Source organism: Silene latifolia, chromosome 1 (assembly GCF_048544455.1).
Source record: "Silene latifolia isolate original U9 population chromosome 1, ASM4854445v1, whole genome shotgun sequence".
Classification (NCBI taxonomy): domain Eukaryota; kingdom Viridiplantae; phylum Streptophyta; class Magnoliopsida; order Caryophyllales; family Caryophyllaceae; genus Silene; species Silene latifolia.
Genome location: NC_133526.1, coordinates 195,827,765 through 195,846,037, shown reverse-complemented (window position 1 = coordinate 195,846,037; position 18,273 = coordinate 195,827,765). Strand labels below are relative to the sequence as shown.

Sequence of the window (18,273 nt, the reverse complement as noted above, 5' to 3'; positions counted from 1 at the left end):
AGCATCTCACTCTGGGACAATCCCGTCTCCTCTAAATGCATGCAAAAAGGACGAAATGGAGCATGGTTTCGCTTCTTTCGCGATTATCCCTACAAAAAGGACAGAATACACCAAAGTAGCCAATTCGGGGCAAAATACTATAAAAACAGTACATAAATGCATGGAAATACGTGCTGAAATAGGCTAAAAAGACCGTACATTAGGCACGTATCAGAAGGAATAGGGAACTAAATCAAATTTTCATTTTCATATCTTTAAAAATAGGTTAGGTTTGCAGAAGTGACATAACCTTTTGAGAATGAATCGAAACTGGTAGCTTGAAAGTTTAGAAGTTGTACGAAAAGAAAAGTAACTTAGACATCAAAATACAAGGTACGCTAAGAGAGTCCAAACTTAACCAACCAAAAGAGCTATGGTGAACTTTCCTAAGGGTAAGAGTCGAAGTTAGGTCAACAAGGATGTCAAAGGTAGAATTATATAGGTTATCAGCATCGAATTTAAAGGAGGAGCATGATGAATTGAGGAAGAGAGATATGAACGATCACGCTTATGGTGAAAGAAGAAGGGAAATGAGACAACAAGGAAACGCCAGATACTCATATCCCAAACATAACATCATCCTAAACGGTTCCGAAAACTTCCTAATAAAATAAGTCTCAGAACCACATTACTTCCAAGGATTTCCTCAAAACACCTATGTTACTTCATCCTAAGCTATTCCAAGGAACAAGGTACTTCACTATAAGTGTGATTTCACCACTCTAAATCCTGAGATATCTACAAACAACCTCCACGAGATCAAGGTCAAAGCTTCTAACAAAGCTATGCTCATATCCATCTAGTGTCAACTATGAGTTTCTCAAAATGGTACAACCCTTAATCAAAATCCCAATTCAAAAATCCTTTTCCATAATCTATCACCCCAAAGAGGTCTTGTTATACTCTCGAAACCTAAAGCATAGACGGTGACATTCTCCAAATCACAAGGCAACCACCCAAAACCTCTAACTCATCTCAGCTCAACATCCATCGATCCCAACTTATAATTACATCTCAAGAACTCTGGCTACTAATTCCTCATTACCGCAAAGTGGATACCCGAACGAGATTCTAAAGCTAACAACAATTCTCACCTAACATGGTTCCTACGTAATCAGCACAACACTCACAAAAGTATACCGACTACGCTAATCTCGAGTTCAACTCAAACTTCCAAGTAACACTTTTATCACCAATGGCCAACACGTCCTATAGGTGTTTCTTTCCAAGCTCTCATCATAAACTCTACGCCATGTCAAATCCCCAAGCAACAATACTCAAGTTATCAAATCCTCAAATTCCAAGTATAAACAGCAAGGCTAAGTTCCATAATCTTAATATCATAGGCAACTCACACTTAACACACAAAATTACACCGATCAATTATACTCACTTTGTCAAGGAACTAGGTATAAGAATCACTAAGTATGTCTCATCACCTTACCTAAGTCTTTCTGACATCACGACATCTCAAAGCCAGGGTTAAGGGTCAAACACAAACAATCTCCTTAAGAGTCAAGTTTTCCAACCCAGGTCAACATTGCTCACAAGAAAGGGTACTATCTAATGGTGTTAAGGGAGGATAAGCAAAGAACAAAGGACAAGTTAGGAGTACAAGCGTAGCTTTTAAAGTAAAACAGAAGGAAGTTTAGAAGGAGGATAAGCACCAAGAGATTAAGAATAAGGCGAGATACAAAAAGAACGAGAAACATCTTCAAGGAAGTAGAAGCATTCTTCAAAGTTGAACAAATCTTCAATTTCTGGCAAAAGGCACTAAATCTTGATCTTCTTAAAATAAATGTGTCCTTTCAATGGAACGGAGATACTCTTGGCGATCACTCAAGAACATCAATATTCCAATTCAAAGACATAAAAATACATTTTTACACCAACAAATGATAAAACTAATTATCAGACGTCTCCAATAACAAGCTTTAACACTAATTGACGTTAAAACCAGTGAAAAACATTAAAATATTTTCAAAACCTTTAGTTCAAATTTTTTTTATAAGGGTAATAACTCCACTAGCTATAGAATGACAATCAACAAACAGGTTAGTACCTAACAAAGAGCAAACACAAAGAGACTACAACATAAGGTCCTAAGTCTACCCATCTTACCCATCTCTCAAGTTTATTATTTTAAGGTCAAGTTATTTATATTGGGGTGCACAAACGTGCGTCGGGAGCAAATATGCTCTGATACCAACTGTGACACCCTCACTTATCGAGGAAAAGTAAACACGTAATTCTAGAATAAAACTGCATGGATATGTTTGTAATAGGTTCAACTGGGTAAAAACCTGTAATTTTAAAACCTGAACCTGTTATAAAGATATCCAAATTGGAAGGTGTCAAACATACAAGGTCTAACTAGAAGTGTCATAATATAACCATCGCTAAAGTCGCGAATAGCAAATTATACAACCAAATGTAAAGAGGGAGACATATGTCCCTAAAATGTATGTGACATAAAATGGGTTTAAGGGTCACAATAAAATAAAACCAGTCTAGGTCCCAAGGTTACTTTGCTCGCTAGCTCGTCCATGTACCCCATATATGCATCACCTACCTGTCATTCGCATTTTATACAAATACGAAAGCCACAGTCAGTGGGGAGTAACTCCGAGTTCTCCCAGCCACGAAATGTCATAATTAATATAACATGTAAACATAAGAATATGAATACGAATCACACACTGCCTTAGCATATAGATGCTAGACAATCGTGCTTATCATGTGAACAACAATATAACGCCACATAGTCCTAGCATGTGAATACTAGACCGACTCATACTACACTATCATGTGAATCACATAACATCCAGGAATCCAAACTCTATCAACCATAGCCGGCTTGCATCTCACCTTCTATGATTCATAGAATCACCATACAAGAAAGGGCAATATATCAAAGACAGGCATAAGTTCTTAGTACGGTCAATAGTCACTCTGTAACTCGAGTCTATACCACGAGGTAGGGAAGGTAATCGAACCGGTATCTTGGCTCAGCGGTTAATATTAATAAAACATGGCCAAGACACAACACAACCCTAGCCTAAAATCTGCGCAGACCTAGACATGCGGATACACACCACCGCACCCAAGACCCACAATTTTTTTAAAACCAAAGTGAGTACCCTAAGGAGTCCACCAAAGGGTTGGCTAGTACTTAAGCTGACCACTTACTCTCAAAATAAGTAACGAGGTCATGCCCCAACTTGGATATAAACCCACCAAGTCAGGAACACAAAGGCTATTAAGCAGTGAACATATACTCGTCAAAGACTATAAAGACCTATCTATGATGAAGGCCGAAATACTCACCTAGGACCTAGTCCCAGCTAGTCCCAGCTTGAATATTTTAGCCCACACCACACAAGACAAGTAGGACACCCAATTCAGCTGACAATCCAACAATATCTCCATTATCAATAATAATCCAAATTCCAGCTAACCGTTAATTTCATTCGGAGTCCGGGCCTAAAACCGTCTCCATTTTCTGATAACCGTTAAATCCCGAGTCAGAATGTTCTGGAATGTTCCGGATATTTCTATTCCATATTTCATAAATTTTATCTTTTAGTAAGCAATTTCCCGTAATATTCACATAAGATATTAAGGAAAATCGAATTATTTCCGTCCTACCATAACTCAAACACGGAAATCTTTCTTCCAGGAGGAAACCACTTGGGAACAGACGCAGCAGGTCTGCGCTCTTCCAAGAGACGCACGATGGGCTACTGCGCCTCTTCCCATTTCCTTTTCTGCATGTTTCTCGTATCTTTTTCATATCTTTCCGAGATTCACTTCCAAAGAGTCTCCGAAACCCTAATTCCTTCACGTGATTAGTATAAATAGGAGCCTTCGCTCCTCATATTTCTCACGCGAGTGTCCGCCCTTCTCTTCTCCCTTTGCATTCTAGACTTTGTTCTTACTTTTTGGCGTCTACGTGCTTGAACATTCGACCACGTAAGCTCGTATCCTTCTGAGTACCAGCCTCGTTTTGCATGACCGACCAATTTGACCAACTCCACCATAATCAACTTAATTAATTAATCATTTTCCTCTTACGAGGGCACTTTCTTTACATTCGCGTCGAGCATCACTAATCGATATCTTAGTCCTTCTCGTTTCGTCAACATGTAAGTCTGAGGGTGTATAATCCTTCTTTATCTATTGTATTTTATTTTATTGTATCATTAATGTAAGGTTTATGTCGAAAACATCTCTTAAAATCGATTTCTAAAACTCGTGCTTTAAAACGCTTTTTACTGATTTCCAGAAGACAAACCGTCGAGAAAGGACGCAAAGAATCGCGCTGCGCCTCTTCGAAGGAGCGCAGTTCCTGCTGCGCCTCTTCGTGAGGCTGCCGCAGTTCCTGCTTCCTTTCTTCTTCCTTCGTCCTCTGTTAGTTCGTTGCTCTTATTTGTTCTTATTTAATTTCGTCAATTCTTTGATATAATAGCATATAATTCACATGTATATAATTCATCATTCATTAGCATATAATTCATTGTTAAATCCGACTTAAATCCCAAATAATCCAATATTTGCGGGTTTTCGTCATTAAATTCAATTCCGGGTTGTAGAGATTCGATTTTTTCAATATTGAGTTTCTGGAATTCGTCTTTGATATAGTTTTCATCTGTCTTTTGTCGTATTTATCGCATATTCGTCATTAATCCATTATATTGAATTAATTTGTGAAGTTCATTAATATTATTCACTTCTGTAATTAATCCATCTTAATTCCGTCTCGCTCATATTTTATTGTTTTCATGACCCATTCATATGTTAAATAACCTATTAATCACTTTCATCCGAGTACATAATTTAATCGATCTTTAAAATCAGAATTAGCATTAACGGCTTGCAATTACGGCTTCACGACGGAATCGAGTCAAGGAACAGACGCAGCAACCGCTGCGCCTCTTCCAAAGGACGCAGCTCTGTTGCGCCTGTTCCTGGCTGAGTTCTATCCCTGAACTCCGTCTTTGCCTTGACTAGTTATTTAGCTTACGTAATTAATTAACTATTAATTGTATTATCGCCTAATTCCTGTTCGTCATTTATTCTTTTATTTCTTTTATTCTTTTTCCAAATTATCTGTTTTAAAGGTATTTTCGACATAAATCGCCTATTCCGTTGTAATTATTGTAATTTTCTTTATTGCAATTTTCTTTATTGTATTTGTCATTATTTCTTGTATCATTTGTATGTTTTCACATGTAATTGAACATTAAAACCTACTTCGACATTAATTGTATGCTAATTAATTGTTCACCGACTTAGCCTAATTTTCACATGTTAGGATTAAAACTTGGATGTTGCATTGCATGCATATAATCGACGATATATCGAGTATAGATGATGTCCCTAATCATTTGTAGAGGCCGCTATCGAGGCGGGCGGGATTAGGTGTTCGATCAAAAGAGCTTCCTAATACGTACCCTCACCCCTTACTCCAGATCTCCGTGAGCACCCGTGTTCATTGGCATCCACGAGAGTCATTCTAGACATAGAATGCTAAGGGTAACGATTGCTTAGTGTTCATGTCACTACTTTACGTCTTGACATGACATGAGGTATTCGAACGGTTCCAATTTCCCATAAAAATTGGTGGCGACTCCATACATAAATGCAAACGCTTGTTTCTCTTTCCTCCCAAGCGCCCCCGTGGGCGGCCCGCTGTCCACAGAATCCACCGTTGGACCCGAGAAGCTTGTCTTTATGTTCCATCTTGATCCATGTAGCGGGAGTGAGCATCCGATTCTCCATCTTTGGTCTTCTCAAAATTATAATTTAAAATTACAAAATATAAACCTATTTACATTCTAAATAAAAACTGTAATTACAAGGAAAAACCAAAACGGAGATGCGAGATCTCAAAATACAACCAAGACCGTGTTCCATCATTACGGTAACACGTTCTACTAAGGCCACACTAAGTTACAACCGTTTGTAAAATTAAATACGTAATAAAACATTCAAGGCATTCAAAAATAACGATAAATAAAAATGCATCAACTAAAATAAAATTTATTCGTGACATAATTCCGTAATTATGTTAAATTTATCCAAACCACCTTTAATGATTAAAATTATGTGACAAAACCGCTTTAATCAGCTTAATTTTAATCCATGATAATCCGTTACTTTAAATCGCTTTAAAATAACTAAATGGTACGTGAGTGAACCGTTTCACTATCAAGCGAATGCATAAAATCCGTATTATGCACAAATCATGGCCGAAAAAAAAAAACACGATTTTTTTTTTCTTTTCACGGCTGAACCGTGACAAACACATCAAAAAAAATTTTTTATTTTATTTTTCAGCAGCATTGCCGAGAGCTTCAACAGTCCCAAACAAAAAACGATTTGATAAAACCAATTACAAATTAAACCTAATCCGTATAGAAATGAATCTACAATTGATAAAACATTAACATATTGCAATGAAAATCGATTACAAAAACAATATGCAAGAACAAATCGTAAACAAAAACATCGTCTGATCAGACGGGAACAGTTTATCACGGTTTTCAAAAAAAAAAAAAAAAACCGTGTATATATGGCACGGTTTCCAAGAAAAAACAGAAAACAGGCCGAGACAAAAAAAATTTCTGCCGAGACAAAAAAAAATCTGGCCGCACGGTTTTCTATGCAAAACAAAATCGTTTTTCAAAATCGTTTAATGAAAATCACAATGAAAAATTTACGTGGCCTCGCTCTGATACCACTTGTAGGGAAATATCCGTAAAATTCCCTTAAATTTTAAGACTATAACGTATCTTTAACATGTGATTATTGTCATAAAACAAAATACAAGAGAAAACGATAAAGAAGAAGAATCAACCTCGGATCCTTTGTGAATACGGCCTAAGAACAGAAATCAATGTAGATTTCCTCCTAATCGTTGCACCCAAGACCGTCTGAGACTATGCCCCTTGTGCTAGAAAGTACTCTCTAATTGCCTTGCAATATTGAGAGAGTTTTTGTGAGGTTTTCGATGTGAGATCTAGGTTTCAGAGAGAATGCCTCCAAAACCTAATTTTTGTGCAAATGAATATCAATTAGGTCAAAAGGAGAGAAAGCTCTCCTTTTGTTTGTTTCGGCCAAAACCGTGAGCCTCATGGGGAAGTGGGCTTTCACTTCCTCCTTATTTTTAACTCATGGTCCGACTCGAAAATGCTAAAATGTATATGACGGGATTTTATCATAAATCGTCATCGGTTATCGGTTATTAAAATATCGACTAGTAACATGGATTAGTCGACATATTAATACTTGTCCGACAAAGACAATATTGTATAATTAATTCAATATACATTAATTAAATATAACCGTTTATATTTAATTTACGAATTAACTGCTTAATTCATCTTAGCCATTATTATTTAATCCGTATTAAATAATTATCTCAACATCGCGTTTGACTAATTATTAGTCAATAACTCCGACTAACTGTTTAGTCAAATTAGGCATCAACATGACTGTATTTTCATACCGTCACATCTCTCAAACGTATCCTATAGGTGTGACTTTTAGGGGACCAGTTGATCACCGCCATCTGTATGACAATAACGTCAAACTTATCTAGCAATCCAACCGTTATTGATAAACGTGGACCAACTGATAATAATACAAAAGTATACCCTTTGATCCTTTTAGAGATTTATATGTCATTACACTAACTGTAGAGGACACCAGCCCCAACAATAATTGGTTAAATTATAATTAGTGAATCGAATAATTAATAATTAAATTATAAAAATTGTATTTAGGTGAGGGATTTGAAGTGGAGTACTTTTGATTATTATTCTTGGACTGCATTATTGGATTATTGCTGCTGAGGTAGGTTATCTACTCAATTTGAATGTGTTTTGATGTTATTTAACAATTGAATGATAATTGGAATTGACTATTGGTTGTTGGATGATTATTGTTAAGAATTGCTATTGTTAATCCATTGGTTAATTATTATCCATGTTGCATACTTGTATTGTTGTTGTATGAAGACCCGATCCAAAGGTGGCGGGTGATATTTGAAGACCCGGACCACAGGTGGCGGGGTATATAATTAAAAGGGTGTCTCAGAGTTTATTATTTTTATGGGTGTCTCGGAGTATTGATATGAGTGTCTCGGAGTATTGATATGGGTGACTCGGAGTGTATGGATGTTGGAATTGTGAACGGGATTGAACATTTGCATATTTGATTTGTCTTATTGTTGTATTATTCTTGTTGTTTAGATATTCTTACTCAACCGTTTGGTTGAGCGTGTATTCGTTAAACACCTGCGATGAACCAATTATTAGAGAGCAGATTGATTTCAGGTAATAAAGCTGGCTTAGAAGGGAGTTGAAAGGCATGAGGCAATGGCATTTGCTTAGCAGTCTAGATCACCTTGAATGGACAAACATTATTTAATAATCGTTCTATTTAGTTTCCGCTGCAGTTGTATTTTAATTAATTACATTTATTATTTTGGAACATTGTAATAAGGCCATTTAAACGTTATATTTATTTAAAATACTATGCTTTCGTTTACTTTTGTAATCATTACCTCAGACAACTGAGATAGTAACACTTTCATCAGTTCATAGACTATACATATGAGGTAGTACCTCTTATTGTTTATTTTCTGAGTTTTATTTTAAAATTTTTGAGTTCTGCTTTAGTATAAAGTTTTTGAACACATTTACTAAAGCATTACACTAAAAAAATATAATATTGCTCAAAAACTATATTTATAAATGGTAATATGCTCAAAAAATATGTATATGCTCAAAACTACAAGGTCTGAGGTACTACCTCAGATGCCTAATCTTTTTTCTCCAATTTCATTTATCTAGGAATGCCTAATAAAGGTTCTTAAATAAATGGGGTGCTACAATAATACTTTGTATGGCTTTTCTTTTATAGCAGATAGTGTTATCATTTTATATATCTACATATTTAATGAATTATTTTTTTTTACTTACATTGTTTCGAAAATAACGTTAAGGTTGAATGTTGAAATAGTAAATAATCAAAGACGCGTGAATAAATTAAATCGTAAATTCTAGATAATTGTTAAATATTTCGCAGTTCATTGAAACCCTCTATTTTATATTAATTTTTCTAAAATGCACGAGAATTATTCAAGAAGCTTTGATATTAAACAATATTATTTATAAAAATTCTGAGTATGTTTGAATGTTGATGCGAGGTTTGTCGCACTCCCCCGGTCAAAACAAAATAACTCAACTAAACTAATGTAGTAGGGTAGTCGAGGTCGAATCCACAAGGAGATCGAGGATCGAGTAATAGTTTGTCTCAAATTATAAGCTAGTTACGCGAATCAATTAACAAAAGATTTGATTAAACTAAATAACTAAACAACTATAACTTATTAAATATGCATAATGATTTTTATAGTATTATTCTGTAAAAAATATTATTGACATCACAATCCTGTAAAAAATATTGGGTTTATTTTGTCACATCTTTTTGAATTCATAATATAAAATTCTTTGAATTTTTCTGATTAAAAGATGGATTTTAAAACACTATGCCACAAACTTTAAGCTGAAGCATAGAGAAATACTAATCTATTATTTGTATTTGTATATACAAGAGTGTGTTTGTTCTAACACAAAGAAAATGATTCTTCAACTTTAAACTAAATTTCATCATAAATTTAAGTGTTTTCATGTATTTGTTCAAGCATTATTGATTTAAATTGTCAATCAAAACCATCATGTTCTTCATTTTGCTTACTATAAATTTAATTAACTCCGTTAATCGAGTTTTTTCGTATGCCTTGCCTAATAAAGACCCTTCCTTGAGCTTCTCCGCGCCCCTCATCCACCGTAGTTCACCCGAGTCTCCATTCTATAACCGGAACTACACCCGAGAAAACCATATTGAAGACGGAATTCTCAACACCAAAGCGCGAATGCAATACTTCGGCCAAATTAAAGACGTAGATAAAGCGTATGTGGCAGCCCCTCTTTCGGGTTGGAACATGCTCATGAAGTACACCATGGGTACGCCGCCAGTTACGAGTTATGGCGTATTTGATACCGGTAGTAGCTTTACATGGGTTCAATGTCAGCCTTGTGTTCATTGCTATAAACAGGGGAAATACCCGGTTTTCAACCCGAATAAATCGTCTTCTTTTCAAGTAGTTTTATGCAATGAACCTCGTTGTTCCATGGCGCCAGAGCATTCTTGTCGTAGTTCCAACATTAATGACTTGTGTCTTTACAGTGTTACCTACACCGACAATTTAATATCTTCTCGAGGAGTACTGGCAACTGAGACGATAACACTTTCAGCAGATAACACCACAAGGACCGTGTCCCACGTGGTATTTGGTTGCGGTCATGATAACCATGACAGACGAAAAAGCCCTGGAATTGTCGGTCTAGGCAATTCCAGCATATCGCTCATTCACCAGCTGTCAGTCTCGCTTTTCTCCCACTATGTGATCGCTAACAGCAGTCACATAGAGGGAGTAGCATATTTCGGAACACTCGACAATAACAGCGTTGTCACTGGCATGACAACGCCGTTATTGCCTTCACAACACGGCATCTACTATCTAAACCTAACTGGAATCAGTGTAGACGGGTCAAACCTTGACTTTCCACCAGATATCTTTGAAAAATCCCTAGATGGGACCGCTTCTGGATTTATTATCGACTCAGGAACTACGTACACAACACTTCGAGCTGAAGCTTTTGACATGATGGTAAGTGCCATAATGGAGGTAATGCATAGGCATATTCCTGAAAGCACAAAACATTTCGAGTTATGTTATAAAGATGTGAATGACGCGCCAGAGGTGGTGTTCCGATTCTATGGACTAGACTATGTGATATGTGATGCGAATTTGTGGGTCCGACATCAGGGACTATATTGCCTGGCTATAATAAGGCTGAATGAAAATCAGGGTAATGTGTCTGTACTGGGTTTTCACCAGCAAAGGAATGTACAAGTCGGTTTCGACTTGGCGAATAATTTGCTTAGTTTGATGTATCCTCAGGGTTGTCCTCCTGATGCAATTGATTTCCTGGAGTTTGGAGCCAAGGATTCAATCCTGTGAAAATATAATATTTTCTTCGTCTCAATCATTTATTTGCGTTTTATTAAACTGCCCTTTAAAAAGAAAACAAATAATTGAGACGGACAGGTGAACGATTTAGTACAGCAAAGATTCACAGTGAAAAAGCAGCAAAATAAGAAGGAAAAGTTATTACTTTTGACATAAAGTGGAGTAATTTTATTGTTAGGGGACAAGGTGGTTCTTGTGTCTGGCTCTTTGAGTAAAGTTGCATGATAAAAGTTGTGTTTATGTAATAATTATTGTTAGGGAAACATTTTCCTTGTTGCATTCTAATGTAAATGCTAGCATATAGTAGACAATAAAAATCCATGGCCAGGAAATGAGGTTGGCTAGTTGAGGATCATTTGTCTCATTTTTGTATTTTATTCTTTGTCTTAGTACTTCTCTTGATGATAAGTAATCTTTGATTATAGAAAATTTTGGTAGCTCACATTAAATGGATGTTGTATAAGAGGATAACTGTTAAGAGTAAATAAAACCGCTCAGAGAAATTGAAAGATCATTTCCTTTGATTTCTTAGCTTAATACCAAATTCAAAGCAAAAGTTACTATTTGAGATTCAAACTAAGATAATGATTTCTTCAAAAGTTAATTTCTTTAAATTAAGACATCATTTCCTTTAATATTTTCACTTCTTTAGTTAAATTTAATAATTTCTTCAAAGTTAATTGTTATAGACTTCAGCTCCTACGCGTGTTTTTAACACAGTTTTGACTCCATGTAATACAAGCACACAAAGGTTATCGAGTATCCAACCAAAATAGCAATCGCATATTGTATCAGCAAATTTAAAGCGACAATTAATTTGTTACACTTCTTCTCTTACATTTGACAATATATCATCAAATTCAAACAGATAAAACACCAGATTCCTCAATTGCCGTATTTAATTCTCACTAGTCACTAGATAATTTTCCCGGCTATCAGGAAACGGTCATCCAGTATTCACCAAAATACCAACCGCATATTCCATCATTAAATAGAATTATCATGTTTAGTTCTCATTGAATATATTTCCCAATTATCAGAAAAAACGTTATCCAGTATTCACCAACACGCTATCATTAAAAAGAATTCTCCTATTTTTAGTTCTAACTCGATATAAAACCCGATTATCAGAAAAACGATATCCAACTTTCACCGAAAATACCAACCGCGTATCCGATCACTAATTTTCTTTTTTTCTTTTGCAAAAAAAAAGACAACAAATCAACACCCAAACAACAACTCCACAAAGCCACAATTATATTGCCACCTAAAGTCTTAAAAATGATCCCTTTTAAAAAGTTTTAGGAATGCTTCTACTTCTGCACTTGTACTAGTTTCCCTCAAGTAAACACAAGTCAACAACAACAACAACAACAACATTCTTCTCCTCTCTATCTCCCCTCCTCTCCTCCCCACGCGCCACCGCACCTCTCCTCCACCACGCGCCACCGTCCATCTCCACCGCGCGCCTCCACAACACTCAAAAGAGATAAGGATAGTAATTCAAAATTCAAATTAATGAGTCATCAACAGCAGCAGGTGGTGGCGGTTCAAACGAATACCGGCGATACAAGAGGAAAGCATCGAATAATGGCGGAATTAAAGCGATTAGATCAAGAAACAAGATTTGTAGAAGAAGAATTGGAACAACTTTCTAAACCTGATAATGCTAATAATGTTAATGCTTCTGTTGCTTGTAAGGAATTATTAGGGTTTGTTGATTCGAATCCCGATCCTCTTCTTCCGTCTACTGTCGCTCCTGTTAATCCCGCTTGGGATCGCTGGTTTGAAGGTCCGCAGGATTCTAAGGGTTGTCATTGCTGGATTTTGTGAAATTCTCGGAATTGGAATCGGAATTGGAATTGAATTGTTTCTCGATGATTTTATTGGTTAATTAGCGGGTTTGGGTTCGGGTTTGGGTTCAGGAGTTGTCGTCGACTGATTTGTTATTTTAACATATGGTATTATAATTATAATTATAATGATTGTACAATTGTTGTTGAAGTAATTATAATGTGAAATTTCGGAATTGTTGTGTGAATTGGTAATTTTATGTGCTTTTATTCTTCGTTTCATAGATGATACGATTGTATTTCTCGGTCTGTATATAACCGTCTCAGAGAAGAATCACTGCAGGAAACCGGGATGGGAGCAAGAGTCTTGATTTCAGTTGGAATAATTCAGTACAATGTGCAGTAAAAACGCTAGTTACTGGCTAAAAACAGTATTGTGTGGTAAATTGACAAATAAAATGATTGTATTTCTCGGTCTGTATATATCCGTCTCAGAGAAGAATCACTGCAGGAGACCCGAATGGGGAGCTAGAGTCTTGAATTTAGTTTGAACAATGCAGTACAATGTGCAGTAAAAACGCTAGTTACTGGCTAAAAACAGTATGATGTGGTAAATTGACAAATAAAATGATTGTATTTCTCGGTCTGTATATATCCGTCTCAGAGAAGAATCACTGCAGGAAACCGGGATGGGAGCTAGAGTCTTGAATTTAGTTTGAACAATGCAGTACAATGTGCAGTAAAAACGCTAGTTACTGGCTAAAAACAGTATGATGTGGTAAATTGACAAATTAAATGATTGTATTTCTCGGTCTGTATATATCCGTCTCAGAGAAGAATCACTGCAGGAGACCGGGATGGAGAGCAAGAGTCTTACTTCAGTTTGAACAATGCAGTACAATGTGCAGTAAAAACGCTAGTTACTGGCTAAAAGCAGTATGATGCGGTAAATTGATAAATAAAATGATTAACCAAACAAAAGAATATATGAGAAACTAATGAGCGGTACTCTGGTGAATATTTACGGAGTTATGTACCAAGCATGGTTGCTCAGCGTGATGGACGGAGGAGGGATGGGAATTTGTGAGTGGGAGTTTGTCGAAGTAAGTGAATAGGCGGTTCATGTTCTCCTTCATGAAAACTGTTGGTTCGACAGTATCCTTGTTATCGATGTAAATCCAAAGATCATCTGATTTTACGTGTTTGAGAGCTTCTCGACAGAAGGGACATGATTGGGACCGAGCATACCTGAAATAAAAGTACAGAGTTTAGCTCTCACTGTCATAAGTCAAAACCCTTAATAATGCAATAGTACTGCTGCAATTAATTGCAGACTAATGGTCTGAATTCTGCAGGCAGGTCGTAGTCTCATTCAGTCATTTACGCTAGTTTCTGTCTTCAAAAGGATATAAATGCAGGCAACAGGTCTGTCATGAGATTCACAAAACTTGTGAGACGGTGTCAACGGTCTGACAGACGAACCTGTGAAAATTGTGAAAATTGCAGCTTTTCGGATAAAATCAAGCAGAGGGCTCACCAGTCTTGGTAACACTTGAAGCACAGCGAGTGGCAGCAATTTGGTAGTACAACCTTTGCGTTCATCTCCATGCATATACCGCACTCCTCTTCTAGCTCTTTCTCCAGTTTCGTGAATTCACGCCTTTCATGAAGACTGTATCTTCTATACTTTGTAGAGCATAATTCCTTTTGTTTCCTTGCTTCAAATTCTGTGATTCCTGTTTGCAGTTGCAGCAGTGAAGGGAAAATCACACCTAGTAAAAAAAAGGACGGGGCATCAGTAAAATTCTTGGCAGGTAACGGTAAACATCTTAATTAAAAACTCACCGTAAAATTCTTTAATGCTTGCTTGCTTTTCATGTACAAACATTGTGGTTTTCCCATCTGAATAAGTCTGCACCCACCAAAACGATAGTCAATACCGTAAGCATATGGCAAGGATGCTACTAAGGTAGAGGAAAAGAATCAAAGAGACAGAACACGGCAAGAAATGAATACCGTGTAGATCAGAATTCTGAGTAATCCAAGAGCAGCAGCAAGGTTACAATCAGCCCACTGAACAAGAAAAAGACAGAAGTGAGCGGCTGGACTGAAAGATAGTCTCATTTGAAAGCAAGCTTTGTCAGGATGCCTTTTATAACCTGATGCACTGCAACATAATAAGACGGCGCTACAGATTAGTAGTAGTGTGATATATCCATCGTATAAGGCATCTTTCACTCGCTGCACGCACCAATTCAGTGATACATATGAAACCAGACAAACCAGACAGCATAAAATTCAAGGTCAAATTACAAAACTCCAAGCAGATACTGTGATGTGAAAAGAAATCCAAGACGGTAATTAAGCTTCAGTTTAATAAGTGTTTCAACTGAAGCACTGGTATCACATCTTAACAAACCGTATTTCTAACTGCATGAGTTATTATGCAGAGTGGAAAATGGAGCTTCCGTACTTCTACGCAAATTGGCTAGAACATAACATTCTTTTTTTTTTGGTGTTGACCAGGAGTATCCTTGATGCATACCGACAGGGGGGGAGGGGCAATCTCCTTCGGGGTACTGAAGGCAATTTAATGGGTTGGCCCCTCCCAAGTTTGGCTTTTTCATTCGCAAGAATCAGGAATCGAACCCTTAACCACTTGTTTAAGAGATGAGAGCCTTTACCACTCACACCAGACAACCAACAAACATACCTGGAAATGTGATCATCGAATTGTGCGATTCACACACACACACACACAAATCCCTCTCTACTGATCACTGACCCCCCATCCAGAGGACGAAACACACTGACCTAAAACTGCACAGATTCTTCAGACTTTTACAAAGAGTGAAATCTAGTGGGGAGTTTCGACATTTAATAAAGGACAAAGGCCAGTGAGCATTGCTTCTTTCGTTTACAAACTATGGTCCACTCATGTCCTTGATGATCGACATTTATCATACTTAGAATCATGTCACCTAATCCAAAGGTATGCACAAGAGGAAATTTATTGTTTCACCTCATAATCGGAATCAGAGCCAATTACTCCCTCCGTCCCGGTCAATTGTTGTCCTTTCGTTTTGGCACAAAGATCAAGGAATGAGGAAAAGACCAATAACTAAATGACAAGTGGAAAAAATTGAATGAGAATGATCAAATTACTCATCAAGTTCATTCCTAAAATAGAAAGGACAACAAATAATCGAGGTATAACCTAAAAATGGAAAAGGACAACAAATGAAACGACTTATGGAAGAAGTCTTGATAACAATTTAGGATTGGTTGAAATAACAGAAACTAAATTAGACCCAGAAAAAACATATTTTGGAGAAGCTTAAATTTGGGTTTTAGGGTTTTGTCAACATTTGAAGCTTAAATTCAGTGTCGTTCCAATCTATTCCAGAATGCTTAACCAAACAGCTGAAGAAGTATCATTCACGAAACATTCTCGAAATAAATTAAATGGAGTTAAGGGCTGCTCTACATCATGCTGATGTGCCGATATGTAATACTCCCTCCGTCCCTCGTTTGTTGTCGCTGGTTTTGCTTTAGACAAAACCAAGGAAAGAGGAGAGGGGCCAAATAATAAATAATGAAGTGGAACAAATTGAGTGTGAATGATCAAATTACTCATAAGTTCATTCCTAAAATAGAAAGGACAACAAATGACTGAGACACCCAAAATGGAAAAGGACAACAAATGACCGGGACAGAGGGAGTATCATGCAAAGGCAGTAACAATCAACCAGACTAATTCCTAGAAACCCGACAATTGGTACTTAATTACAGCTACAGAAGAAAATTTACAGCTAAACAGCGCAATCTCAAAACGAATAACATCAAAATTACTAATCACTAAGTACATAATCATCTAAACAATAAACATCATCAAAAAACACAGATATTCCGAATCACGCCCAATTACCAAGCAAGGTAGTCACAAAGTGCCAGTTTCTGCCACAATTAATACTTCACCCCATCTTCAGAATTTTCTACCAATCAAATTAATACAGTAGCTTAAAGTCCCGGTTTCATTAAAAACACGAAAACTCAAATAAGACTGTTGTACACCTCAGTTAACTACAGCAAAAATACCATCAAATTTACAATTATATTACTGATTTCATCACCAAACATCTAAAACTTCTAATTTCTAGAAATAATAATTTGCATCATGAAAATATATACAGTACAAAAAACTAAAATCAAACTTTTGACAAATAAATAATTGAGACGGAAAAAGTATAAAACAAGAAGAAAGATAAATTACAGGGTATTAGGAACTTTTTTCCAAAATAGGCTTCAAATACAAAATAATTAACGAAATAGGGCACATTTGAAACAATTTACCCAAAATGGGTCCACGTAGGATAGGAATGCACGAACCTGTGCCACGAGATAAGTCGCTTAGCGACGGAGCGACTTGAAGGGAAGTCGCTCTCCCCCTCAACGACCTTAATCACTTATAAATAAGCAGAAAAACATATAAAAAAAATGTAGTTTTGGAGAAAAACGCTCAGGGGGTGAGCGACTACAACAGTTTTGCTAAAAAAAATTAATAAAGTGGACAGTGAGGAGAATCGAGCCCACGATCAATGGTATCCCCGCTGACAAACATTTAACCACCAAGCCAAATTTATACATTATAACTTTTACATGCAGTTATAACTTAATAATAAGCCATACATGCTACAGCAGTTATTAAATGCTTTTAAATCGAACAATTAATATTGGATACATTAATTAAAACGCTAATCTTAAGCATAGAAATTTGTTTGGGCAGGTGGTTAATGTATTAAGTCATATTGGTAAGAAGACCTGTGTTCGATTCTCCCCTAATTACCTGAGTTATTTTTTTTTTACAATTTTGAATTGTGGCCGCTGACCCCCTCAGCGATTTTGTCTGGAATCGCTCGCTCACAAAGCGACTTGATTCAAAAGCGCACAACCATAATATCAGCTCTATTTACTTGTCACATATGATATGGTCGCTTAGCGGGAGAGCGATTTGAATCCGAGCCTAGCTTCGGTGATGACGTGGACCCATTTTGGGTAATAAGTTTGAAACTAAACCCATTTTGTTGATTTGTTTGATTTTCAGCCCCATTTTAAGAAAAAATTCGGGTATTAGCGTACTGAATATCAGCTTCAAGAGCTTTAATTGATTCACGAAAATTCCTCCTCATTTGTACTCTTCAGACTTCAATCAATCACATAAACTTTAACTCAATTTCAAAATTACAAAAAATATTTAAAAAAAAAAAAAAAAAAAAAAAACACGGGTACAACCGTCCTACAATAGACAGCTTGAAAGACGGGGTATAACATAGAAAA

The 18,273-nt window shown here is 36.4% G+C and overlaps 3 protein-coding genes across 7 annotated transcripts; 2 read left to right on the top strand and 1 right to left on the bottom strand.

Moving 5' to 3' along the window:
* The first annotated feature begins 9,766 nt into the window (after window positions 1–9,766).
* Window positions 9,767–11,520, top strand: LOC141615695 (aspartic proteinase CDR1-like). Its single transcript, XM_074433813.1, has one exon. It carries the CDS (start codon window positions 9,785–9,787, stop codon window positions 11,132–11,134), a length of 1,350 nt encoding a protein of 449 aa, XP_074289914.1. The 5' UTR covers window positions 9,767–9,784; the 3' UTR covers window positions 11,135–11,520.
* Window positions 11,521–12,398: 878 nt separating this feature from the next.
* Window positions 12,399–13,169, top strand: LOC141615768 (guanine nucleotide-binding protein subunit gamma 2-like). Its single transcript, XM_074433819.1, has one exon. The coding sequence runs from the start codon at window positions 12,662–12,664 to the stop codon at window positions 12,974–12,976; it is 315 nt and encodes a 104-aa protein (XP_074289920.1). The 5' UTR covers window positions 12,399–12,661; the 3' UTR covers window positions 12,977–13,169.
* Window positions 13,170–13,375: 206 nt separating this feature from the next.
* On the bottom strand, window positions 13,376–18,221 carry LOC141615711 (E3 ubiquitin-protein ligase AIRP2-like). 5 transcript variants are annotated; one of them, XM_074433818.1, is made up of 5 exons: window positions 18,064–18,221; window positions 14,953–15,106; window positions 14,782–14,848; window positions 14,474–14,708; window positions 13,376–14,184 (listed from the first exon to the last, which is right to left on the bottom strand). In XM_074433818.1, the coding sequence occupies exons 1-5, from the start codon at window positions 18,123–18,125 to the stop codon at window positions 13,932–13,934; spliced, it is 771 nt and encodes a 256-aa protein (XP_074289919.1). In that variant the 5' UTR covers window positions 18,126–18,221; the 3' UTR covers window positions 13,376–13,931. The 5 variants fall into 5 exon arrangements, with proteins under 5 accessions (XP_074289919.1, XP_074289915.1, XP_074289917.1 ...); XM_074433814.1 differs by lacking the exon at window positions 18,064–18,221 and adding an exon at window positions 17,326–17,641 and having other exon boundaries at window positions 14,953–15,177; XM_074433816.1 differs by lacking the exon at window positions 18,064–18,221 and adding an exon at window positions 17,326–17,641 and having other exon boundaries at window positions 14,953–15,103.
* Window positions 18,222–18,273: the final 52 nt, after the last annotated feature.